A 27,534-nucleotide genomic window follows, 5' to 3' on the forward strand; every position below is an offset into this window, starting at 1 on the left:
TTTTTTGTCCAATCTGAAAATCTCTTTTAGTTGGAACATGTAGTCTGTTCACATTTAACATACTGATTCATTTTATTTTACAAACACAATATGCCAGGCACTGTCCTCAGCACCTGACATACCCTGACACACTTAATCGTCATAGACAGGCATATTAACTCCCTTTTCAAGGTGAGGAAACCGAGGTACTAAGAGGTTAAGAATCTTGTCCAAAGTGTGCAAAAGAAACAGGTGGAACCAGATTGGAATCCAGGGTGTCTAGTGTGCTTGGAATTTTAAATCTTCCACTCTATTTTGTGCTTTTGATTTGTCCTGCCTATTCTATATATTAATATTTTTTCTCTCCTTTCTTGCCTTTTTGGATTGATTATTTAAAAAAAACAAAACCGAAAACAAACAAAAATCCAACCTTTTCCAGATCATGCCACCTCTGCTCAAAACCTTTTATTTTCTGTTCCTCCTGCACAAAATGTAAGTTGCATGAGAACAGATGTTTTTGATGTTTTGTTCATCACTTTATCCTCATTGCTATACCTAGAATATTTCCTTGTACACAGTAAATGCTCAATAAACAGAGGTGAAGTGAATGGTTGAACGTGATTTGCCTTATTACCAGCAAGCGCTGCTCTGGAGTTTCAAACGTTAACCAAGTTCCATGGCCACAATCCAAGTGACAGAGAAACTTTTCTGCATGATATCAAACAATTAGAGAGAGTCTGTCAACAACCTATAAAATGTCATTTCAGATATTTGAGTCATAACTTGTTACTCCTGTGCAAAATATAAGTGCTCACTTAGTAAACAGCAGGAGGTTTATAATACATTTATAAACCCTTTTATATTTGGTCCCAGATGTTATAAAAGGTACAAAGACTTTTATTTATAAAAAGTACAAACATTTTTATTTCATAAAGTATATTTTTAATATAAAACTAGAACAAAGTTCATCATATGTGTTCCTCTTTTTAACATACTGCAACAATGTTTATAAAATGATCTATTTTTCAGGAGTTGCTCTCCCAGAGATTAAAAAAAATCAAAACCCACTTTTCTTTTGCATGTACTTAAACTGACTGCCTTACCAAGTTTGTTTGTTTATTTTTTGCACAACCAAGTTTTAACCCCAGCTTCAATATAACTAAATTTATGTAGGACTACAATTTGGCCTACTTATAGAGCACAAAATCTCAAGTTATCTTTTAAGTTCAAATCGCCATTAATGATGATTCACTTAATTCCCTCAGTGAGAATATAGAAGGTGAGAGAATAAAAAGTGGCTGTTCTTTTCTTTTTTTTAACTGGAATACAGTTGATTTACAATGTTGTGTTAGTTTCAGGTGTACAGCAAAGTGATTCAGTTATACATATACATATCTAACTTTTTTTTCCAGATTCTTTTGCCTTATAGGTTATTACAAAATATTGAGTACAGTTCCCTAAAGTGGCTTTTCAATCAGGATTATTAGCAAGTATCCCCTAAATGATGTGAAGGTATTATTCGTTATAAATGTGGGAAGGAAGTGCAAATGGGAAGAGATATTGAATCTTTTCCTCCTTTTTTCTTTTTTTTTTTTTTGCATATGCACCAACCTACCATCCCTAGGATCAAACTTACAGAACAGCTCAGAAACCAGGGGACTCTCACCGTGGGAGCCTGGGCAGATGGGCAGATGCTTGTCAAGAACAAGCAAATATTTACACCTCTAATGGCTGGTGATGTGTATAAGACATACTGTGACTTGTTTTCTAGATACCATCAACACACTCTATAAAAAGACAAGAAGACATGAGAATCTATAGGAAGGCTGATTTTTACTTACCCTCAAATAGAAAGACAAGTACATTTTGTATCCAAAGCTCGGACGTGGGGCAAGCGAGAGGGTGGGGGTCATGCCACTTTGCTCTTCCTCATTTGTACAAAACCTCACCTCTACACTCAGGATAGAGAGATAACAGGAGTTCCCTGGTGGCCTAGTGGTTAGGATTCCAGGCTTTCACTGCCACAGCCTGGGTTCAATCCCTGGTCAGGGAACTAAGATCCTACAAGCCACGTGGTGCGGCCAAACAAAACAAAACAAAACAAAAACAAACCAAAAAAACCCCACCAGGGCTTCCCTGGTGGCGCAGTGGTTGAGAATCTGCCTGCCGATGCAGGGGACATGGGTTCGTGCCCCGGTCTGGGAAGATCCCACATGCCGCGGAGCAACTAGGCCCGTGAGCCACAACTACTGAGCCTGCGCGTCTGGAGCCTGTGCTCCGCAACAAGAGAGGCCACGATAGTGACAGGCCTGTGCACTGCGATGAAGAGTGGCCCCCGCTTGCTGCAACTGGAGAAAGCCCTTGCACAGAAACGAAGACCCAACACAGCCAAAAATAAATAAATAAATAAATAAATAATTTTAAAAACCACCAGAAAACCTTTTTGAAGCCATTTGGAGCCTGAGATGTCTTGTCATTGTCTGAAGATTCTTCAATCACTATGCCAAGCGACACAGATGTTTCTCTTTCTTCATATGATGAAGATCAAGTATCTAAACTTATCCAGAAAGCTAGAGAGGCACCATTTGTCCCCATTGGAATGGCAGGTTTTTGCAGCAATCGTTGCATATGGATTATATAGATTGAAGAGCAGGGGAAATACTAAAATGTCTGTTTATTTGATCCACATGCGTGTGGCAGCCCAAGGCTTTGTTATGGGAGCAATGACTCTTGGTGTGGGCTATTCCACATACCGAGAATTCTGGGCAAAACCTAAACCTTGGAACAGGAGATGCTGTCTTGGTCTTCTTGGCAGTGCTTGCTTTAGTTAGACATCTCATATTGAGATTTATGTTTATGTTGAAAATAAACTGGGTCAGACAATAACATGGTAATTTGAACACTGGCGTCCTTTCTTGCAGGCTTGGTTTGCCTGGTGACCAAGTTACCGTGACTAGTTCACTAGCTAGGTCATTCAGGGGAGTCAAATTAGCACAGAAGAAACATGTCACTTTTAAATGCACTTGGTAGTGGTACAATGTCCACCTTATTTTTTTTTTAAGATTTATTTATTATTAATTTATTTATTTAATTTATTTTTGACTGTGTCAGGTCTTAGTTGCGGCATGGGGGATCTTCATTGGGGTGCGTGGGCTTCTCTCTAGTTGTGGTGCGTGGGTTTCTCTTCTCTAGTTGTGGCGCGCAGGCTCCAGGGCACGTGGGCTCTGTAGTTTGTGGCACGCGGGCTCTCTTGCTAAGGCGCACAAGCTCAGTAGTTGTGGCGCGTAGGCTTAGTTGCCCCGCGGCATGTGGGATCTTAGTTCCCCAACCAGGGATCGAACCTGCGGTCCCCTGCATTGTAAGGTGGATTCTTTACCACTGGACCACAGGGAAGTCCCCAATGTCCACCTTCTTAAACTCTTCTGATGAAATTAGTTCTAAAGAGGACAACACGCCAACCAATCCTGAAATGCTCCCATTTCAGGAGCATGTAATGTAGGACTCTTATTTACCTCAGTTAATTTAACTCTTTCTGACTGCCTTGTGGACTGAGTACTGTTTTGAGGGCTGGTTGGCTTTTGAGGAACGCTTTCAGGAACGGAATACAACATTATAAACCTCCTAGCAATTATGTGTATGTTTTTAAACCAAACCTAAAAAGCTGATAACAGAGCTGCTTAGAAGTAGTATTTATTTCAGAATCATAGTTGTAAACATGAAAATAACTTAAGGGACTTCTCTGGTGGTGCAGCGGTTAAGAATCTGCCTGCCAATGCAGGGGACATGGGTTCGAGCCCTGGTCCAGGAAGATCCCACATGCCGCAGAGCAACTAAGCCCGTGAGCCACAACTAGTGAAGCCCGCGCACGGCAACAATGAGTAGCCCCCGCTCCCCGCAACTAGAGAAAACCCGCGCCCAGCAATGAAGACCCAACGCAGCCATAAAGAAATTAATTAATTAATTAATTTTAAAAAAGAAAATAATTGTAGATCCCCGTTTAGCACTTTTGTAATTGCAGGGTTTTATTTTGCTGCTGTTATATTAGAATTTTATTTTATTGGAGTAAAATTGCTTTACAGTGTTGTGTTAGTTTCTACCGTACAATGAAGTGAATCAGCTATATGTGTACATATATCCCCTCCCTCGTGGACCTCCCCCCTGCCCCTGCATCTAGGTCATCACAGAGCACCAAGCTGAGCTCCCTGTGCTATACAGGGAGGTTCCCACTAGCTATGTATTTTACACATGGTAGTGTATTTATGTCAAACCTAATCTCCCAATTCGTCCCATCCTCCCCTTCCCCCCCGTGTCCACATGTCCGTTCTCTACATCTATGTCTCTATTCCTGCCCTACAAATAGGTTCATCTGTACCATTTTTCTAGATTCCACATATATGCGTTAATATACGATATTTGTTTTTCTCTTTCTGGCTTACTTCACTCTGTATGACAGTCTCTAGGTCCATCCACATCTCTACAAATGAGATGTTGTTCCTTTTGTTCCAATGTTGTTCCAATTTTGTTCCTTTTTATGGCTAATATACATCTTGAAATAGAAATGTGTTTTTTAAGTGCTAATGCAAAGGTAAATGAAAAACACTTTTTTTAATGTGTGCAGTATGTTTATTTTCTCTATAAGAATCATAAATATTAAACTAAATAGATTACCTATAATGGAAGTGATTTATGAGCAAACTGGTTTGGTCAGACATTATACAAACTTTGGTATGCTACAGAATGCTTTGTTGTACTTGTGAAATTTTCTTGTCTAACCTGAATTTACATTCCATGGTGATAACATGGTAAATGTAGCATTATTAAAGTAAGTGAACACATACAAAAATAAAGAAGATAACCATATGTATTTTGTTGCCCAAACTCAGAATAATACCTATTTGTTAAAAGAATCCTCCCTGTCTTTTTTTTTTTTTTAATTTTACACTTTATTTATTTTTTTATTTTTGGCTGTGTTGGGTCTTCGTTTGTGCGTGGGCTTTCTCTAGTTGCGGTGAGTGGGGGCCACTCTTCATCGCGGTGCGCGGGCCTCTCACTGTCGCGGCCTCTCTTGTTGCGGAGCGCAGGCTCCAGATGCGCAGGCTCAGTAGTTGTGGCTCACAGGCCTAGTTGCTCCGCGGCATGTGGGATCTTCCCAGACCAGGGCTCGAACCCGTGTCCCCTGCATTGGCAGGCAGATTCTCAACCACTGCACCACCAGGGAAGCCCCCTCCCTGTCTTTAATAAAGCAATCCAGCAATCCAACCAAACACACAGCTAAAATAATCACTTGGATTAAAATCTAATTTAGGGCTTCCCATCTTTCCAAACCGAACTCAAATTTCTTAATAAGTCATATTGATCCACTCTACCTTTGATCCATCTCCTTTTGAATTTCTTTATTTAATTCATCGACTTTCTGTTGTAGCTTTTTCCTTCTCTGTTCAGGTGGGAGGTTGCTGAAATCTTCTGGAGTCGCACCCTGTAGATGCAAATAGAAATAAGCCAGTAAAACCTCACGGTGCTCCTTGACAAAAAGACACCGAGGGAAGCCTGCGGGAAAGAGTCCCCAGATACCAGGGCAATGCAGACGTCTGCATGTGTTTTCATGAACTAAATTAAGCTCTTTCCTACGACACCCAGCTGAGATGCAAAAATCAGTGCATGCAAACCGCAAAAGGCCCGCAAACCGTTTCATGCCGGCCCCACCACCTCTGACAAGGCAGGGAGCACCGAGACAGGAAGATATACCTCTGACTCCAGAGAGGATCAATGAAAAACAAATTTGGAGACTGATTCTGCACTTTACTGTCAGTGTCGGTGGCAACACTGAAGCTTTAGGTTTATGTTTCTTCACATAAAACAGTGATAAGTGCCCCCGCCAACTGTTTCATTTCGATGGCACTGCTTCCCCCCACCCCACCCAGTCTGAGTATTCCTTCCCGTCTCTTCACACAGGCTGAGGCCAAAAGTTTCCATCCCCGTGAAGTGACAGATGGGACGTCTAGTTCCTCAGAGAATGTGGGTAAAAGGGACATTAAAAAAAAAATCCCCCCCCCCGCACCTCCCTCCCATGCACTCTTCTTGCCTCTGCTGCCTCTAAAAAATCTGGTCGGTTCTTTTTCGTCATCTTTAGGATCATCTCAGAGAATTCATAGAGAACACCGCCCCCAGCCCCAAATTCAAAACCAGCTTCCCACAGTGTATGAAATCGGCCTCAGCTGTTTCTAATTCATCAGAAGAAGTGTACTTTGATATCTTGATTCCCTTTCAAAAAAATTGCTCTCTTTCCTCTGTGCACGTGATTTAAGTAGAAAATATCAACCGTGAGTTTCTAGACTCCTACCTACGCTTACACGTCAGAAGCTGTAGCTAAGCTGTGGCCATCAGGTGCTTTTCCTTAAATGAGGCTATTTTCATAAAGAAAGAGAAATTTATCAATAGCCAGGGATAAGCCAGGGAATTTAGAAAAGAGATTTTGCTTTAGAACCAATTAAACAAAGGCAAGACGGGCTTGCCTGGGAGTGGGTGGAAAAGAAGGGACCGGATAATATAATTGCAAAATTAGCTTGAGTTTGCCAAGCAGCTTACACGGGGGCTTGTGACTGAAGTTCCTAGGCTGCTTATGAGAAAATGCCAGGCTGCTGGGTTGGAAGTTTGTGATTCAGCAAATAGTTCACCACTAAGGCCACCAAAGACCTTTCAGCTAATAGTCTCAAAGACTTGTGTGTGTGTGTGTGTGTGTGTGTGTGTGTGTTGAGTGAAAAGCAAAATAGAAGTGATTATTCCCTAATGCCAAACCAAGGAAGTTCAACTTGCTTCTAAAACTAAGATGAAGCCAACTAATCTTCAATATAAAAATAAAGCAGACTTGTTTTTCCTTTTCCATATACTATTGGGCTATAACACTTGAAACCTTAATGAAGTGCTTTTCAATTTTCTCAACTCAGTCACTGAGCCTGAAAGCTCAGTACTTTGTTCTCATGCTGAATTGACTTAAAACAGATCAGCACGTTTTCTAGAACAGAGATTTTGTTTTTGTTTCATTTTTGTTTTAATGCTAGAATGCGACAAAACACAGCGTGAGATACACTGCTGCAGAAGTCAGCAAACCTAGTAAGCAGTCAGTGTTAATTCATACAGATTTATTGAGCCTCGCTATGTGCTATGAGACCCAGAAGAGCTTTCTCAGTGACGGAAATGTTCTCACATCTGCACCGTCCAATATAGTAGCCACACGTAGCTGTTGAGCCCTTGAAGTGTGCCCAGTACAACTGTGGAACTGAATTTTAAAATTTTAGTTACTTTTCACTTAAATTAAGTTAAATTTAATTAAGTTACCTGAGGTGAGTGGATACCATATTGTACCACATAGGTCTAGACTGTGAACAGGTGTAAGATTTGCACTGGATAAACAGGTGCATAGAAATCTGTAGTAAAAAACACTCTAACTTATGACTTATAAATAGATAGCCCACACAACAGTAACAACAAATGCAACCCTGATTATCTACAAAAACGAAAGCAATTAAATAATAAATGAATCCCCTTCACTTGATCAGGAGTTAGTCTAACTGACCAATTAGGTCCCTTTCAATAGATATTCTGTATTTCTGTGTTGTTATTTAAAAACTAATCCCAGTAACTATGCCTCAAACAAACTTCATGTTACCATTGGAGATTCAGGTCAACAGCTTCTTCTAGATCCAAAGAAACTTGAGGTTTCTGGAAAGTACCTTCAAAGGTTCATTTTGTCCTATTCGCCTTTTGAAGATTGAATTCTTTCAAACAATACTCTCACCTATGATTCATTTTGCCACAAAAGAATTTTTATTTCTACCTTCGAGTCAGAATAGATTTTCTGAACTCTTTGGAGGGGCACCTAAGAGACTGGCAGTACCAGGGTTTGGGAAAAGGGCCAAAATACGCATATTTTCAATGGCTGTGGCTCTAAGAGGATCTTGTTTTACGTGCTACTGGAATCAAACACTTGCTCCTGGGCAATGAAATGAGCTGCTTCTTGAGTTTTATTATTTTTACACCCAAGCCATCTGTGTGTAACTTCTTTGTTAGCTTCAAAGTAAGGGCATCAAGCAACAATTCAATACAAGGTTGGTAAAATGATTTATCTCAAACAGAAAGACTGCCTGATAATATTATCTTTAGCTACTAGCACGTGAGCAAAAGAACAAATAAAGGGCAAAAAAGGAACCCTGGCATCTGACAGACTCCCAGTTAATGGATCCAATTTCTCCCAAATTCATACTGCTGCTAATGACTGATGTTCATTTAAGATCTTTCCTTCTTGTAGAATTCTTCTCGGGATTTTATTTTGCCGTCTAAGAAATGTTTAATTTAATAAAATATTCCTTTTCCTTAGGGCTGGAACAGTTGCCAAATACTGAGTCAGGTCAAAAAATTATGTATATATATGTTTATGTATATACTGAAACACATATAAAAGTATGTATAAGGATAACCATAAAATATTGTCCTACTTTCTCAACAGCAGCGCATAAAATGCTGATCTTGTTCCTGGTTGAAGAAGTGTCACAGTTCACCATTGTCCATAATTTTAGGATATTCTCAGCTCTGGTGTTTGAGACTATTACATAACTTACACATATTTGAAGTACAGTAATGGGTTATGTGGTTAAGAGTTTCTTTTAATAGATTTAATGATTAGTTTGACTATTTACTAGGGCTATGGAATTAAAAGTAGAAACAACACCGAACACTAAAGAAATCATTTTAGAAAGGCTTAGGAGGCTCTTTTCATTGTCCATAAAATCGTCTTTGATTTCTTAAATCAGCTATGCGCAAGGCACCAATGTATTTATGTAGCAACTTAAAGATTTCATGACCTCCAATTCTCGAAGGTGCCTTAGACCTGAGTTGGAGCCCGGCATCATTCCTGCATGTCTCCCTCAGGTCCCCAGCATTTTTCATCTGCTTCTATGGCTCCCGGGGAGGAGCAATTTTCAATGATTATATTTGTTTTTATTCCAAATGATCCAATACATAAACTCCCTCCTATTTAATATTCATATTTATGTTCATATTTAAATAAAGTTTATCAACATCTGTCATCCTCTTAAGACTCTAGTGGTAAAGAAAACCAAATCATGAGTTAAGCGTTAATTTTCTTAGCAACTTGAAAAGATTACGATCACCTCTGTTAGACTCTGGACCTCTGTATTCCAGAGGTCTAATAAAGAAACACCAACAAAAGCACACACAAGAGAAACACAAATCAACAGTTAACTCTGAAGATATGTTGCACAGTGGCACAGCACCCACAAAACATACACCAAAAAACCTGATTAGATTCAGGACATGCATGGAGGAATCGTGCTTACCAGCTTGAGAGAAAGCTTCGTGTAAAAATTGAAGGGGTGATAGGGAAAAAAGAGAGAGAGAGAGAGAGAGAGAGAGAAACAACAACACATGAGAAGAAGAGGAACTTGGTCCATTCCACTGAATTAACATAACACATCAATTCACCTGGCGCTTTGTGAAAATGATTTGTAGCGGTTCTGTGCCAAAGTTCCCAAGAGGGGCTGATCGACCAAAACCTTTCTTTAGCTGCCACGTTGCCAGAGCAAAGAATACAGATAGAAAAGGAGAGTTTCCGTTTACTGTTCTGGATTGGTCACATCAGCCTGAGTATAAACTAATATAAGTTTGCAGTCGGTGAAATAGCATGATTATAAAAGATGGAAATAGTCACATAGCCTTTTGTTCACCGAATTTCCCACGGAAAGTTTCACACAGACTAAAAGCGTTGGGAAAGCAATTAGTTCCACAACATCCCAGTAATATTTTTATCTTAAGGAGATCTAATAAATACGAACAGTGGCATTTCCTAAAGGTATTAAGGCAAAGTCTCAAACTGGTAAATGGGAACCAAGGACTGGAAGATGCTCTAAGAACCAACCTCCAGGGAGCCTTTCAGCGCCTGGCTGGAGGTGGAAGCATGATGCTCTCTTCCACCTGCGGACTTCATGCACCTCTTGCTCTGCAGAAGGTGTCTTCTGGGGCTTTCTATCGAACTCAGAAGCCCTACCCACAGGGGTTCTATAGCATCTGGGGAGTTAACAGAACCTGCTGCTCTTACAAGTTTCCTTTAGGAAATAGATAGCCAACCGTCTCAACTACTGAGGTGTACTTAACTCCTTGCTATGGATTTCCTGTTAATTACCAGGACACAGCAGCTGCAATTCTGCTAGGCCCGGAGACTGGCAAAACTATACTAATTACTGGATCCAAAACCAGATTAAAAGGCATCTCAAAATTAGGAAAAGAAACATTGGTTCTTCAGAAACAGGTGAGACATGCATTTTGGCTATAAAGCAGTATTTTGAGAGCTCGGTGCACACTTACTTAGCTGTTATCAACCCTAAAGTTTAGGCAATTGGTAGTAGGATCCAAAAATATGTCGGAGACAAAGTACCAAAGAAAGTGTCCTTTGATTTTAAATTGGGAGGGGAGAGGGTGTTAAAAATTCCTTAACTAGATTTTAAAAATCTTATTCTTCAGATTAACTCAAAGTTGATACTTCTTTGTGAACAAGCATTAAGCTTTTAAAGAAATTGTCCCTATGGGGAAAAAGACTTTTAAGGAAAGAAGTAGCAAGACAAAACTTTGGGGGAAACAGGTACAGTCAGATTCATGACCGCTCTCACACAGGCAACCTACATGAATGCCTTGAGCCCCTCTTGTAAACTTTAGCACAGATCTGTTCATCACAATCTGAGTTCTTTACAGACAACACTTATGGTGCACAGCAGAAAACTTTGCAAATATCTTCCCTGCAAAGCATACGACCATATACAAATGCTTCTCAGACATTACTGTATAAATGTCCTAATTTGAACTCAGCACTCTATCTGCTTGCTATTTGGCTACTTCCATTGCTTAAAGTAATATATTCTTTCTTAAGCATTCCAAAAACAGAATTCTAACATCAAAACTAAGAGCATAGGAATATAACCACTTCATAATAAAAAACAAGTCATTAGGATTGAGAACAAATCTCAATAGAGATAGGCAATATCGAATTCTCAGACAAATTCAATTTTCTGAAGTGAACAGTGATGGATAATCTACAAGAAGTGCCGTCACAGTACATGGTATCCTTTTTAACAATTATAAACTGGTTTTTGGTCTTAAGCTGTAAGCCAGCCAGTTAGATCATTTCAAATTAGAAACTGAATCGTCTGCCAAGAGAATACTTTTAAAGGTTGCATTAAGTGCATTGCAAGACACCTGAAGAGCTAAAAAGCTGTCAGTTTCAGGCAACAATTACGGAGCCTGGGGAGCCACGAGTGTCAATAACACATGAGGGCACACAGAGCTGGCGGATCCATGTGTTATTGGGCCGTCACAGGTACTAACCTCAAGTACAAAGAAAGGGGACGGTGAACATGAATATATAAGTATCTGGTTTAAGGTCCACGGAAAGTCATTTCACTGCTCTATGACCTTGCTCAGGCTTCGCTGATTTTTTTGGTTGTCCCTGACGGATCCACGGATCCATCTGTTTCAGACGTGGGTGTGGGTAAGCGTGCTACACGCTGCCGTCTGCGAGAGTGTCATTCTCCCGTGACCAGCTGCCTTTTAGGGGGGAAATTCTGCCGTAAAATCATACCTAGTGACATCAGCTCAGACGGCAATCCCAATCAGTGAAAAGGGGAAAAACACAAGCTCAGCTCACTGACATTTTTAGGAAGTTTGATAGTTTGGTTCCTTTTTCCATGCAACTTTTCCGGAAGAAGAAGCCTGTGTGGTTGGATCGATACAGTGAGGCTTTTCCCAGCGTCCGGGTCAGAGAGCATCTGGGTCCCCAGTCTTGGTGCTGTCACAGGGGTTAGTGCCTGTGCCGTGACCGTATGACCTAGCCGTCACAGGTAAACTTACAACATAATCCCTAGCTTCAAAAGCATACGTGGGTTTCCCTATCGTCCTCTTCATGAGTTCTTTGTGAAAACAGAGAGACTGAGTCTGCCAATAATCAGCAAGAGAACAAGGTAAAATAAATAAAATGAAAGTAACCAGAAGATTGTTACATCTGATAAACAATTGGTAGGGATTTTCAAAATCTTTTGATCAACGATGATGGTATTTTTCTGTACAATTAACTCTAAAACGTGGGGAAAATATGTCCATATTTTAGATTTAGAAGCCCCTTGCTCACACCAGAAAAAGAAATGTTAAGACAATAAAGTTACACTTTGTAGACTGCAAATTGAGAACACACAATCTAGCTTCATTCTTCTTTGACTTCAGTAAAGATGAAATAATGGTTAATAATGGTGGCATGCCAATCTTTAAAGATGTTCAATGAGACATTTGCTTACAAATGTGAATGATTTACAACAAAAAATATTTTATCCTACTTAGCTCTTCAGAAACGAAATTACTTAGCGAAGAAACGTTTGCATAGGATTTATACATTCTGATAATAGAAACAAATGATTAAAATCTGGATCTGAAAGCTGAAAAACATGATAAATTAAAAGACATATTAAAATAACAGGTTTGTTATTCTCCTAGAATCCTTTTCCTATCTTTGGCGCAACAGTCTTAAAAAGTAGAATAAATGAAATAGCAAGGACTGCATCATTTTAGTCATGGATCCCGTTAAACCATGTACCTTCCGTTTTGAAATTGCTTTAAAATCAAATTTATTTCCCCAAACTTCAGATTTTTTTAAACTTCCTCATCTTACTTGTATGATGTATTTCCTTTTCTTTTTTTTTTTTTCTGCACTGCTACTTCCTGAAGAAAAGTACATCAAATCTGATCCTAAAAACAGATCAACTAAAAATGAGGGAAGCAAAAATATGTTTCTATTTATTTACTGATGCTTCTAGTGTGTGTGTGTGTGTGTGTGTGTGTGTGTGTGTGTTTATTCTTGAAAACACACTCAAAGTTTAGGAAATTTTTTTAAAAAAATAGAAGTTTGCTGAGCACAGATTTGAGGTGTAAGAAATAAAATTTATTTTTGCTAATTATGTTTTTTTTAAAAAAATGGGATAGGGTTCCTTTAATTAATCAAAATAACCTGTTTCTCATTTCACTGTTTTTGTTTTCAAGTGTTAATTTTTTCCTAGCCATCTTTTCTTACACTTATTGATTACTGACATTCTTGGTCTCTTCCTAAACATTTAGAGAACACCATGAAACATGATTCAGAAACCATGTGCAACCAAAAGACTGTGATGTTGAGAGAAGAATGGAATAGATACATACACAAATGGTAAACAATCATGAATATTCAACATCCTTCATTATGAGATTGCAAAAGACAATGCAGAGATATATTTATAAATATAATAAATGAGTGCTCTGTGAAGGTTTTGGAAGCAGCAGAGATGGGGTAACTGATTTACAGTTAATGGAAAATTTTATAGTCTATAGTCTAGTATAGCGACACACAGTCATATGTTGAAAATTCTTCGATGAACAAGGAGCAGAGATGGATGGAGAATTCTAAAAGCCAGCATAATGGAGATCTAATTATAGAACTCAACACGATTCATCATCCACTTTTGAAGCTATATTCTGCCTTCCAACAAGGCCTCCCTTGAAATCTTTAGGAAATTAAATTCTAATTCTTAACCTGGATATGCTGGGTAACCTTAAAACAGGATAATTCCACCAACTGCATTCTTTGCATAAAACTTTGAGATTCCGTTACTAAAGGAACTCTGCATATAAAGAAATGAGGTTTTTGTCCCTTATTTTAAAAGGTAACAATGTAGCTATCTACTATATTTACAACTTTTTTACACAGAGGAAGGGAAAAGTAAAAATTGTATTTGTACAAGAACACATCCCACTACAACTATATTTCAACTCCCACAGGACAGGACAAAAGAAAACCTTACTGGATATGTTAATGCACTGAATGTTTGTTTACTCATTATTCATTATAAAGAATATCTGGGGATGGCTTAGACTAGACTGACCATTTAGGTTTATTCAGGAGGCTAGGAATGACCTTGTTCCAATCTTTTTCTAAAAAACCGAACTGGTATCTACTTTGGACTGCTGATCAATTCCATAAAACCCTGTGACTTAAGCACATGAGATCTTAATTAGGATGGCAAACCTGAGTCTAAATAACATCCACTTATGAGTCAATCATAGTATAATAGATTCTCCCTGAGTATGGACTTATAGAATCTCAGATCATAAGCAGGCTCCCTGGCTTTAAATCCTGGCTCAATATCTTCCTAACTTCATCTTTGTATGCACCAGTTTTCTTATCAGTAAAATAAAGAACTCTTAGTACCTAGGTTCATAGGGTGGTTGAAAAAAGTAAATGAGCGCATAGAACAGAGTCTGGCAAATGACAAGCACTCAGTAAATGTGAGCCGCTATTATTTCCCCCTTTAAGATAAATACTGCATTATGCCTTTTTGCAGTCAGTCTGTTATCAGATATTTAATCAACATCTTGTACGATCACCAAAATAGCTAAAGAAACCGCTGTAACCCATACCATTTCGCCTCAAACCCTGAGGCATAGCTCAGAGAAAAGTACCCTCATTACATATTGTTTCAGTAATTATTAAGCAAATATTTTCTGACTATACAGTGATTTGCAACGCCTCAAATGTTGCTAGCTTTAGAAACGAAATCTAAGTTTCCTTTTTTGGTAAAATCAAGGTAAAATATTAATGACTTAGATGTTTCAAAAGGGAAACGGAGAAAGGTCCATCCAAAATGTACTACAGACAAAAAGAACTCTGGGGTGGCTGGCTCCACACCCCTCCCCCACCCATCCTGCTTCCTTCCTTCTTTCCTCTCTCTGTGGCTCTTCTTCTTTCCGGCTATAATGAATCATAGGTTCTTATTGTTTTATGTTATGGGAAAACACAATGGAGTCATTCACAAACAAAATAAGTTATGCAGAACAAAACATGCAACCAAAGCGCACAAGAGAGACAGGATTCCAGAGCAGAACTTACCCCACGCTTTAGACTCCTGAAGCAGTGGATTTTGGGTTTGGAGGTCATGAACTCGTTGAAGCGATGGGAGAGGGGTTCCTTTTGCTGCTTGGGAGACTGGGGGCCGTTGGGAACAGCAGAGGGTGAGGCAGAGGCAGGGGGAGGTGGGGGAGGCTGATGGGGGGATGTTAAAAGGGACATAAGCTACGTGTAAGAGACGGAGCAGTGACAGAGTAAAAAATCAGAAACAAGAAGATAAGACACAAAACAAAAATAAGCATCAAATAATATTTGAAACCCAAAGCAAGTCAAACACAAACAATTAAATATTTCGGCCATGGTCCAAAAGAAAATATGTTAAATGAGAATATGATGAAAGTGGGAGCTTTAGTAAGTAAAGCAACAGAAGAATAGCAAAAAATATCTGACAAGAAGCTCATGCAGACTTTCACATGCAAACTACCATTCTAATTAGTTACTCTAAACCAGTGTAAGCCAGAAGGGTAAATATTTCTAAACCACCTAAACTAACACAGCTTGATGGGAGAAAATGAAAGTCCTTAAATGCTAAGGTTGTGAAAACAGCAAAGACAGTCTTGAAATATTAAATTATTCTAAGGTTAAAGCAGTCATGTCGCCTTGATCATACTTTATGCCCAGGTTAATGCTGTCATGCACTTACGTATCACACTATAAAAAGAAAATGAAAAATGTTCATGGATACATATGTTAACATGAGTTGGAAACCAAGTTATTAACCCATGGAAACAATTTCAATTAGATATGCTGATACATGGTTATAGAAATGTCGTACAATTTTCCTACTCCCAGCCCAGGTAACCAGCAATCTAGGAGACTTAGGAGTGAAAGGCATGATGCAAAACAGCCAGAGGTCAGTAATCTGTTAGTGTGGGTGACACGGTGCAGGTGATAATGTGTCTGAAATAAGACAAATGGCCATAGCCAAGGTACCATCACCAAAGAGAGATACTGTCTTAAAATAAAATAGCACACTAGCTTTTTTTTTTTGCATTCTGAAACAAGCTTAAAATCTTCGTTCCTTTAAGACTAAAAGATAAAGTGAACATCTCCACACTTTATAACACTCATTTCACACTGGGTCCAGCCATCAGTACCTTATTTTTTTTGATGAACGGCCATAACTTTCCTTTGGATTTGCCACCAAATTTGAGCTCTGATTTGCTTTCTCCTCTGGAATTTGAAAGGCTGTTATCTGACACAGTGCGCTTCATCGGCTGAGTGTAATCCTCAAATTCAATGTCTCCAGGCGGCTCAAAACCAGACTTATAAGCTTCTATGGCCAGCTGTGAATCCTGAAATTACACCCATCACACACAAATACGTTCAAATGCATGCAAATACCTTTTACACAATGAACTATGATGACCTCATACAGATGATATTCTAAATAAGTTATATTGATTAATAATAGATTTTCTAGTAATATTTTTATCATTAGAAAGAATAATTTGTAAAGCTACATGTCTAGCTGAGATTTGAAGATACTTTTAATAACTAACCATTTTTCTACATTTACAGAAACGAATATTAATTAAGAATGACTTTGCTAAAAGCAGAAAAATTGGGCCATTTATTATGCAATTCCCTTGAAAAATACAGTAGTACAAAAACTGGTTCTCATCAGAAGGTCTTAAAGCAATTTGGCATACACAAAGTCAAAACAAAGAGTAGATAATCTCTCTGATTTCTTTGGTTAATTGTGGTTCAAAGATATGACTTTATTGAATAATTTTTCTTTATGTATATATTTGTTCACAGTCTCTCCTCTACTAGAATGTAAGCTCCTTTCTGTTTTTCCTCCACTGTGTCCCTAGTACCTAGATGATGTCCAGTGATAATGGTGCAATAAATGTTTGCTGAATAAATCAGTGAACTGATTGCCTACTCTGTGGTGTGCACCCTGCTAGGAACTTTGAGTTCAGAATCTTCTTGGGGTCAGGTGGTGAAGACCAACACGTAAGGAAATGACAACCATCGTGTCAAAGATAGATAGATAGATGTATAGTTAAACTGTTACAAAAGCACATGTGATTTGTAATAACTTTCTAACTCAATGATCATCTGATTTAAAAAATCTACTAGATGGGACTTCCCTGGTGGCGCAGTGGTTAAGAATCCGCCTGCCAAAGCAGGGGACATGGGTTCGAGCCTTGGTCCGGGAAGATCCCACATGCCATGGAACAACTAAGCCCATGCACCACAACTACTGAGCCTGTGCTCTAGAGCCTGCGAGCCACAACTACTGAGCCCAAGTGCCACAACTGCTGAAGCCCACTCACGTAGAGCCCGTGCTCCGCAACAAGAGAAGCCGCCGTAATGAGAAGCCCACGCACTGCAACGAAGAGTAGCCCCTGCTCGCCACAACTAGAGAAAGCCCACATGCAGCAATAAAGACCCATTGCAGCCAAAAATAAATATAAAATAAATAAATAAATAAATAAATCTTTAAAAAAAAAACTACTAGAGAAGACAATTTGGAAAAATCTCAACTTCCTACAGTGAGCCCACATTTTAATTTGCCATAGCTATTTCAGTTGACACTGATTTTGTAGGTGTGTCAAAGGGATCAACTGTCTTGCAATAGCCAATCACCCTTCCTTCTTAGTAACAAGAACCCTGATTTTAAGTCAGGCACATGGCCACCCAGCAAAAAGGCTTCACTCCCCAGTCTTTTGTACAGCAGGAGGTGGCCCCTAAGTTTTGACCTCTGAGATCTCTTGAGATGTAGGCAGAAGTACAGGGAGCAATTTTAGGAAGCCTCTTTAAAGAGATGGCATGGGCCCTTCTCTATATAACGTTTTCTGGAATTTGGATGTGATGGTTGGAGCTACAGAAGCCATATTGAGTTTGAAAGTCATATCATCAAAAGCTGTGAACTAGGAGAAGCCTGGGTCCCTGAGAACTTGTGGACCATCTGCCCATACCATGGTTGGACCCTCTTGCCTCTAGACATCTTTACATGGGAGGAAAAATAAACCACCTTAAGACAACACTGCCATTGTTATATGAACCTAAACCTATACTAGCAGATTCAGCTCTACAATCCTAAGTGTGCCAGTGACTATACTAATCCAAAACACAGAGGGCTGAACTAAAAAACTCTAAAATGGTGCTGTTACTGTTGAAAAGTATTTGTGACCACTGAAAGCAACTACTTTCAGGTGATTAAATATGGTCACTGTGCAAAGGGGCAGGGAAATAATGGGACCGCAAACTCTTAGTTATAAATTAAGTCCGAACTACAGTACTTACATTTTTCGGATCAATTGACTCGGCTGCCTTTACTATTCCATCCAAGCACTTCCCGATGATTGGAATCACCTGCCGATCCAGCTCTGCATACGTCTTCACTGATTCTCCAATTCTCACTATCCTCCTCTCCTCCATCTCTTGTATTTTCTGAAACATTAGAATTTGCATAAAATTAATTTGGTCCACTGTTTTCTGGGTTTTAAAAAAATCAATTAATTAATTAATTTAATTTTGGTTGCTTTGGGTCTTCATTGCTGTGCACGGGCTTTCTCTAGTTGCGGCGAGCGGGGGCTACTCTTTGTTGTAGTCTGTGGGCTTCTCATTGCGGTGGCTTCTCTTGTTGCGAAGCACAGGCTCTAGGCACACGGGCTTCAGTAGTTGTGGCTCGTGGGCTCTAGAGTACAGGATCAGTAGTTGTGGCACTCGGGCTTAGCTGCTCTGCAACATGTGGGATCTTCCCAGACCAGGGCTCGAACCCGTGTCCCCTGCATTGGCAGGCAGATTCTTAACTACTATGCCACCAAGGAAGCCCCAGTTTGGTCCACTGTTACTTAAGAAAGTTGTTTCTTGACAGCACTGTTACCGCTAAAAAATTCTCTAGGCGGGAAATAGGCCTATAAAAAGGTTAGAGTTACAGCAACTGTAAATTTCTTGTGCCTCTACCTTAGCCAGCTGGACACCTATTTTATGAATTGCTGGGCTGCCTAAATGTACACTTTACACAATTCCATTCCAATTTCATTAAGAACCCGAAACTCAAGTAGTTTTACTATTAACACCATTTGGTATTAGATTTTAAACATCTCCTCCATCTTTGAGGCACTGCTTTATCCTTTACCAAAAGTATGGTATTTGGTTAACTGCCTTGACCCAACACAGGTTTACATTAACTAGTATACCTGGCTTCTACAAGCTGGAGGTTCTTGTTTGCTGTGTAGACACTATGACACAAATATTTATTATTTTTTCTACAGTTGGACTTTAAGTTGTAAAAAATTCCCAGAGTGGGAATGTATGTATCTTTTCTCATACTATTTTTGACAACCTAAAGTAGCCAAAAGAAAAACAATCCAAAGGAAAGAACTGTCATCTGTTCAAATCCTACAACTGTCTCAATGCCGCTTAGATTCCTAAAGGTAAGTTGGAAGTTTTGTAACCAGAACGGTCCTTTTAACAAAAAGAGTGTTAATCTGAGAATCACAGCTCTAAGACTGACCAAGAATGGCTGCAGGGGCAAACCAAGGAAGTTTGCAAAGGCTATTGATTAATCCTGAGATTCATGTTAGATTTCATCTTAATGTCAGTCAGTGCTTGATCTGAATGTTTTAAAAAATGATTTGAATTAGAGGAAACTTAGAATTATATAAATACTTAGAATATAAGCCCAGAAATCATGATTCCAAGGCAACGTTTTTCTAAGCAAAGCAAATCTGAGAGATCTGAACTCCTTACCTGAAAGATATTGGGAATGTGAGTATGGTAATATTCATGCTGCTCGTGGTTGAATTTCTGAAGAATTGATGAGTAATCTGCTTTGCTGTCCTCTGCCATTTGGTGACGCATTTGAGCTTGTTGTCGTGCCTTAGGGCAAAAAATGAGAATACCCCCATGTTTACACATAATAAATAAAAGCCTAGGATTGCAAACTGGAGGAACTGGAGGATCAAATTTACCTTCCATTTGTTGTATTTAGCAGGTGCTGTTTTTAAAAAAAATTGTTTAAACAATCCAATCCAAAAATGGGCAGAAGACCTGAAAAGACATTTCTCCAAAGAAGACACATAGATGGCCAACAGGCACATGAAAAGATGCTCGACATCACTAATTATTACAGAAATGCAAGTCAAAACAACAGTGAAATATCACCTCGCACCTGTCAAAATGGCTATCAGGAAAAAGTCTACAAATAACAAATGTTGGTGAGGATGTAGAGAAAAGTGAACCCTTGTACACTATTGGTGGAAACTGGTGCAGCCCCTATGGAAAACAATATAGAGGTTCCTCAAAAAACTAAAAATAAAACTACCATATGATCCAGCAATTCCACTCTTGGGTATATATCCAGGAAAAAAAATGAAAACATTAATTCGAAAAGATACATGCACCCCAATATTCATAGCAGCACTATTTACAATAGCCAAGACATGGAAGCAACCCAAGTGTCTATCAACAGATGACTGGATTAGGAAGATGTGATACACACACACACACACACACACACACATATATATACACACACAATGGAATATTACTCAGATATAAAAAAGAATGAAACACTAACATTTGCAGCAACATGGATGGCCCTAGGGAATATTATGCTTAGTGAAATAAGTCAGACAGAGAAAGACAAATACTGTATGAGATCACTTACATGTGGAATCTAAAAAAATAGTACAAATGAATATCAGACTCACAGATAGAAAACAAACTTGTGGTTACCAAAGGGGAAAGGGACAAATTAGGGATATGGGATTAACGATACAAGCTACTATATTTTTTTTTTTTTTTAATGAGGATCTTGAATCAGATGCGTATGTTTGATTGATTGATTGATTGATTGATTTTGGCTGTGTTGGGTCTTCGTTTCTGTGCGAGGGCTTTCTCCATTTGTGGCAAGCGGGGGCCACTCTTCATCGCGATGCGCGGGCCTCTCTCGTTGCGGAGCACAGGCTCCAGACGCGCAGGCTCAGCAGTTGTGGCTCACGGGCCCAGCCGCTCTGCGGCATGTGGGATCTTCCCAGGCCAGGGCTCGAACCCGTGTCCCCTGCATTAGCAGGCAGATTCTCAACCACTGCGCCACCAGGGAAGCCCCAAGCTACTATATTTATAATAGATAAGCAACAAGGATATATTGTATAGCACAGGGAATTATGGCCATTATCTTGTAATAACCTAGAGTGGAGTATACTCTGCAAAAATACTGAATCACTATGCTGTACACCCGAAACTAACATAATATTATAAATCAACTGCACTTCAATTAAAAAGAAAAAAGAAAAAGAAATTATTTAGAATTTGAATTTACTTTAGGCAAGGATGTGCACCCTAATTTTTCACAAACCCCACCATTCTCTATTGTCTTAACTTGGCATTACTTGCTAGTTTGACACATGTGCCAAAATTCTTTATTGTCTGCACTTGGCCCAATTTGCACATTTATGTTACCTAGATTTAGGTTCCCTTGTGGGAACCACTGATCATATTTTTTATTTCCTGAGGAGGGGACGGGCGATCCATAAATTTTTTAATCCAATTCTCAACGGAGTTCATGAATTAAAAAGGCATATGGGGGCTTCCCTGGTGGTGCAGTGGTTGAGAATCCGCCTGCCAATGGAGGGGACACGACTGTGATCCCTGGTCCAGAAAGATCCCACATACCGCGGAGCAACTAAGCCTGTGTGCCACAACTACTGAAGCCCGTGTGCCACAACTACTGAAGCCCGCGCGCCTAGAGCCCGTGCTCCACAAGAGAAGCTGCCGCAATGAGAAGCCCGCGCACCGCAACGAAGAGTAGGCCCCGCTCGCCGTAACTAGAGAAAGCCTGTGCACAGCAGTGAAGACCCAACACAGCTAAAAATAAATAAATTAATTAATTAATTTAAAAAAAAAAGGTATATGAACCACTGATCTAAAGCGACCTTTCTAAAACTCTCCACTATGTTTATTTTCAGAATATACTTCAAAGAAGCAGTAAGTATGGTGCTCTCTTTGTGCTTTTTATGTGTGTGTGTGTGCGTGCGTGCTATTTTGTGTTTTACTGCATTGCTTTTCTCCTAAATAATAATAGAATTCATAAATTTGTTTCTCTCTTCTCATTCATTTTTTGGCTAATTACACACAGGCAAGAAAGGGGCTCTTAGTGACAAGCTGCAGAATCGATTTGAAAGTTCAAACAAGAATGTCTGTAAAGTCACAAGTCCTCCACAAATAGCAGAGATTGTTATGCTGGTAAGAGCTCCTCAGATTCCTCTAGCACCTTGGAGGTACCTTGATAAATACAATCTCATGAATCTCTAAGACAATCTGAGGTCCGTGCAGGGAAAAAACTACCCCCTGCCAGATGAAGAGATGGCTTGGCCTGTATACGGGGCAAACTTACCACACTGAACCAACAACACAACAGGAAAAGGGCCTTGTTCCAACATACCCAAGGCAACTTTTGTTTGTTGTTTTGTCTTGTTTTACTGAACCTAACTGCTTAAAAAAAGAAAAAGAAAAAACAAAGAACGGTTCAAATGCCAACACGAAGAAGAAAGGCAGGAGTCGTTCGTCCCACTCTCTGTCTGATCACTGGTATCAGATCGGTTTCTTCGCACCTCCATGTCCTTCATTGGTTTCCTGCCTCTGTGACTTGAAGGCTTAACCTGATTTCACTTCCTTGATATGCTTTGCTCATCTGTGTATCCGTGAAAGCCCAAGGTGGTCATTCAGAGGTGCTTCCTTTATTTTCTTCCCTGTTCATACGTAAACACTTCCCAAATGCAGGGAACAATATTAATATTTCCAAACTGATTTCCTTACTACCTGAGGTTTCTTAGTTTCTTAAGACCTTTAGGTACCTCAAAACCAATTTACCAACTTCTCACCTCCCGTCAGTTAGTTCAGCTGCCACATTCTTCCTCTTTGTCAGCGGACTGTTAACTCCCTTCCTGACCATACGCTTTGGCTTCCGCTTTACTGTGTTCACTAGCAAATACATTAAGCTAGTTCCCAGCCTGTTGAGTCCCCAGCTACCCTGCAAAATCCATGCCTTTCCAATACACAGTAACCCTCCTCCATTTAAATAGTAGCCTCCCCACCTACGTGCACTCCATCTGTTCCCCTGATGCAACCAACTCAAAAACCCTTTTAACTCTTTCAATTGCCTAGAATTTTATCATTTCTCACTCTATTATGATTATGGGGGAAAAAACAAACAAACAAGGAAATTCCCAGGTAGACCTCCCATTTCTAAAAAATTCTCTCTTTCATTTACAAAACTTCCTCAGAAAAAAAGTCTCAGAAAAATCCCAGGGGAGGGAGGTTGCATCATCTCTTTTGTAAGGAGAGTAGCAAGATGGACAGTCTCCTTATTTATTTTGGAGAAATGATTCTAATTTGGTGAAAACTTAAAATAGCTTAGTTCTGAAACAGAGATCAGAATGTCATCATTAAATGCACTATGTGTGTATACACACACACACACACACACACACACAGCCCACATAAGCAGATTAATGCTTCCTGACAATCAAGCCATCATAACGACCATGGAATATTTTACTCATGAGAACTAGAGGTGAGCCTGCCAGAGGTACCCCAGCACCATCTGATTGGAAGTGGTTGTCATCCTCTAACCTCCGAACTCCCCAGAATCTCTAATCATGTTTTTGCTTTGGCTATATAATTGCTTTTATAAGCATATTAATTCATAATAGTTTCACAGTGCCCTGCACAATGCATTCCTGAAATGTAACTAGGTGACCAGTAGATGTAAACTATGGAAGAAACTGAGATAAGGAAGAACATGGATAAAATCCAGCCTGGAAAGTGAGCTGAGTAGAAGAAAACAAACAGACTCCAGAGGGAATCGGTCTACCTTTTGTTAAAGAAGCATGATCTCTCTGGGAGTTTTCCTGAAAGGAAAAGTTTGGATCTGAGGTTGCAAAAGCCTCTGTACCTCTGCAGATTCTCTCTGACGCACTAAAAGGATAAAGCAACATTTAAAAGCAGCAAAATATTGTCACACATCAGATTCTGCAAGGCCACAGCAGGAAGACAGGACTGTCTTACTCTCAATCCCAGCATCCAGCTGCTTTGAATTAATACTCACTGTTGAATCCCAGGCCCAGGAATGTGCCATTGTTCTGACCAAGATTTACTATGGAAATCTATTTTTGTTTCGTAAGCTGCTATGTTTATTTTGCGATGGAACTTCAAGAGTCTCTCTCTAAAACTAGTGCTGAGTCAGTTACTCATTACTACAAATATGCTTTTAAAAATATCTTTAAAAGTATTTTCAAAAACTTATTTGGAGTAACCGCTAAGTAACTAGATATTTTCAAGAGTGTATCTCCTAATGTCTAAGGCTACATGAAGATTAGAAGCATCACAACTTCTCCTCCCTTTTTAAGTCCATCTGAAAAGAGCAACTATTATCTTAAAGAGGTACAGTATTTCTATTCTCAGCCAGACCATTAGCTATTTCTTTTCATTCATGTTCTCATTCTAAGAAAAAAAGATACTGCATCTTATAGCAATATTACTGCAGGGCAGAGAGAAGGTCAGAGGATTTTTTTTTTTTTTAATGACTCAGAGTTACAGAATTTAGAGATAACATTCTAAAAAAGTCCAGAATGACCACAACTGCCTGAGGCTGTAATTCACAGACATCTTTAAATAAGAACTACACCAGTTTCACGGTCAATCAGAAAGACTGAATTTAAATTTCAGAATTTCTTTGACAAATCCTTGGGAATCTCCCCAAATAAATCCAAATAGGCCTAAGTATGTATTGCTTAAGCGCTACTTCACTGCTTAGTAATTCTTAACACTGTCTAACTCAACATCCTATGGAAATAAAGCTGTGCTGCCTAAAAGGTCAGAGTTACAGTTTCTAAATAAAGAAAACAATATTTTAGAAACTGAGCTGCAGCCCAATGCTTCTAAATCCTCACAGGTTTAAAGACAAAAATACTAAAATCCATTCAGTTAGTTAAATTTAGATGATTAGCATGGCCAAAATGTGTAGCTATTTCCTGTTCAATTCGCTATTACATTTTCCTTAATATTTCAAATATTAAGAAGAAAGGAACACTGCTGGCGGAGTCTCAATTGTCATAAACAGAGAAAATGAGCTATACTAAGGAATGTGTTTACTTTCACACAGGGAACGCGGTTATACTTACTAGGTTATACCCTCACATCTTTTATCAGGGCTGCTTATAGCTTTTGACCTTTTAACAAAATGAGCAAATATGGACTGGTTCTATTTATATATTTATTGTTAAATACATAATGAGATGTATTAATTTTTGAACATGACCTCAGACTTCTCAGGACTGTAGACACTGTTGTTCCTTAAATGATAAACTATTTATTGCAGCAGCATTCCTAGCTTTTGGAAAGTCATATTTTTCCTTGGTTAGAAGTATGTAAATATAACAACTTAGAAAGGCCCCACTTGATTACCAAAAATTGGGGGAGCACAATGAAAAATGTTTCATCACTGGTAGTTCCAACAGCAGTAAATGTTCTCGGGAGCAGCTTGACTTTCAATATTTTATTTCATCATTATCATAAGAAGAGATCAATTGTATTTTAGGCCAGAGGGGAAAGGAGGGCTAAATTGAGATTTTATTCTGAATTTACTATTCTGAACCACAGCTAGGCTGTCCATATTTATTATCCAATAGCCAGTGACCTGCAACAGCTCCACTGAGGGGGCAGATGGCCTGACCACCAGCCCCGAAATCCAGCCAAAAGGGCACAGAGCCTGGGCTGGGGACACAGCAAGAATCCAGCAGGGCACCTGGCTCTCGATTCACCCCTCTGCAACTACCTGAGCCGCTGACTTAATATTGTGGATAAAATCAAACCTACGAATTTAATAACCTGGGTTATCTGGCCTCTCTCCATCTTTAGTTCTTTTTTCACCCAATTTCAAAAATATGCTTGCTGTAAATAATTCAAATTTACAGACTTGTAAGGTTTAGAAACTAAAAGTCCCTGCACATTCCACCCTCTGGTAAACATTGGTAATAGTGACAACCTAGTGTCCTTCCCTGGTGGAGCGGGATCTGAGATAACACTGAGAGGAGGTAGAGCAGCCTTGGGAAATTCACCGGAAAGTTCCAAGAACACAGCTGCAAGGACATCATTAAATGACACCACCACATTACAATGATCCCCAAGCAACAGCTGGCAAAGATGGTGAGTCTCAGAGTCACCAGTAGCTCCAATGATTGGAGCACCTTTTCTTCTAGACGTGGCCAGGTTAAAGAGAAGAAATGCACACATTTTCACAGCATACAAGAGAGGTAGGGGCCACTGGATATTGTGACCTATTCTCTAGGTGTGTCGTCCCCCCCGCCCCATGCAGCACTGCACAGCATGTGGGATCTCAGTTCCCCGACCAGGGATCAAACCCACACCCCTTGCAGTGGAAGCATGAAATCTTAACCACTGACCACCAGGGAAGTCCCTCTAGGTTGTTTTTTTTTTTTAAATAAAGGATGTACTTTTTTTTTTTTTTTAAGTAATTTATTTATTTATTTATTTTTGGCTGCGTTGGGTCTTCATTGCTGCGTGCCGGCTTTCTCCAGTTGCAGTGAGCGGGGGCTACTCTTTGTTGCTGTGCGCAGGCTTCTCATTGTGGTGGCTTCTCTTGTTGCGGAACACGGGCTCTAGGTGCGCAGGCTCAGTAGTTGTGGTGCACGGGTTTAGTTGCTCCGAGGCATGTGGGATCTTCCCGGACCAGGGATCAAACCCGTGTCCCTGCATTGGCAGGCGGATTCTTAACCACTGCGCCACCAGGGAAGTCCTCCTCTAGGTATTTTTGAGACCAGAAAAACAGCAGTCTATTGAGAATCCCTGAAACTTCTAACTGGTAAACTGAATTTCTCTATGATTTGTCAATGATTAGGAGTAAAACTGATTTCACCCTAGTCTTTGACCCAGCAATTCTACTTCTGGGAATTTATCCTAATGAAATAACTTTCAGTGTTCACAAAAGATATCCACACAGTATTGTTTATAATAGCTAAAAATTTGAGACCATGTGCAGTAATGTGATTGGTTAATTATATGTCATACCCTTGATGGACTATTGTGTAGCCTGGAAGAAAAATAATGTGAAAGAGTATTTAATAAGGGAAAGTGAAAGCTATATATAATTTAATTTTTTTCAAGTTTCTAAAACAGTATTTACAGTATAATCTCATTATTATAAAAATAAAACATTAATAATGATCACTTCTGAAAAGAGTGATGAAGTTAGTTTATTTTGCCAAAAAGCTTAGCGAAAGAGGCAAATTCTAATGCAGAATTCCAGAAACAGTGAAAGATTGAAGAGGTATGGCTTGCCTTTGAGGTACACACACACACACACACACACACACACACACACACTGCTCTGAAAGATATAGTAGGAGGGATATTAACAAAGGAAGAGACGGAAAAGTTCTCTGTCTGGAGTAATGTTGTTGTATGATAAATGGCATTGTTTCAATTTCCCAGCAAACTGTTGCATCTAGAATACATTTTCAAGTTCAAGACTAAAATGCATCTAAAAATTCCTATTCAGACAGAGCACCGTGAGTTTTTGTTGGAGA

At 39.4% G+C, this 27,534-nt stretch overlaps 1 protein-coding gene and 1 pseudogene across 13 annotated transcripts in view; one reads left to right on the forward strand and one right to left on the reverse strand.

Annotated features, from left to right (window-relative positions):
- Positions 1 to 27,534, reverse strand: part of FNBP1 (formin binding protein 1) — a 143,851-nt gene that overhangs the window by 15,017 nt on the left and 101,300 nt on the right. For 3 of the 13 annotated variants that reach the window (XM_057547926.1, XM_057547925.1, XM_057547924.1), the window contains exons 7-12: positions 19,676 to 19,804; positions 18,224 to 18,370; positions 16,066 to 16,263; positions 14,951 to 15,133; positions 9,333 to 9,347; positions 5,346 to 5,455 (exon numbers count right to left, since the gene is read on the reverse strand). In XM_057547926.1, coding sequence (XP_057403909.1) covers positions 5,346 to 5,455; positions 9,333 to 9,347; positions 14,951 to 15,133; positions 16,066 to 16,263; positions 18,224 to 18,370; positions 19,676 to 19,804 — 782 coding nt within the window. Of the gene's footprint in view, positions 1 to 5,345; positions 5,456 to 9,332; positions 9,348 to 11,892; positions 11,977 to 14,950; positions 15,134 to 16,065; positions 16,264 to 18,223; positions 18,371 to 19,675; positions 19,805 to 27,534 lie in introns of all 13 variants that reach the window. The other 10 variants (XM_057547933.1, XM_057547932.1, XM_057547931.1 and 7 more) reach the window with 5 other exon arrangements.
- On the forward strand, positions 2,480 to 2,810 carry LOC103007748 (HIG1 domain family member 1A, mitochondrial-like; annotated as a pseudogene).

This window comes from Balaenoptera acutorostrata, chromosome 6, assembly GCF_949987535.1.
Source record: "Balaenoptera acutorostrata chromosome 6, mBalAcu1.1, whole genome shotgun sequence".
Taxonomy (NCBI): Eukaryota; Metazoa; Chordata; class Mammalia; order Artiodactyla; family Balaenopteridae; genus Balaenoptera; species Balaenoptera acutorostrata.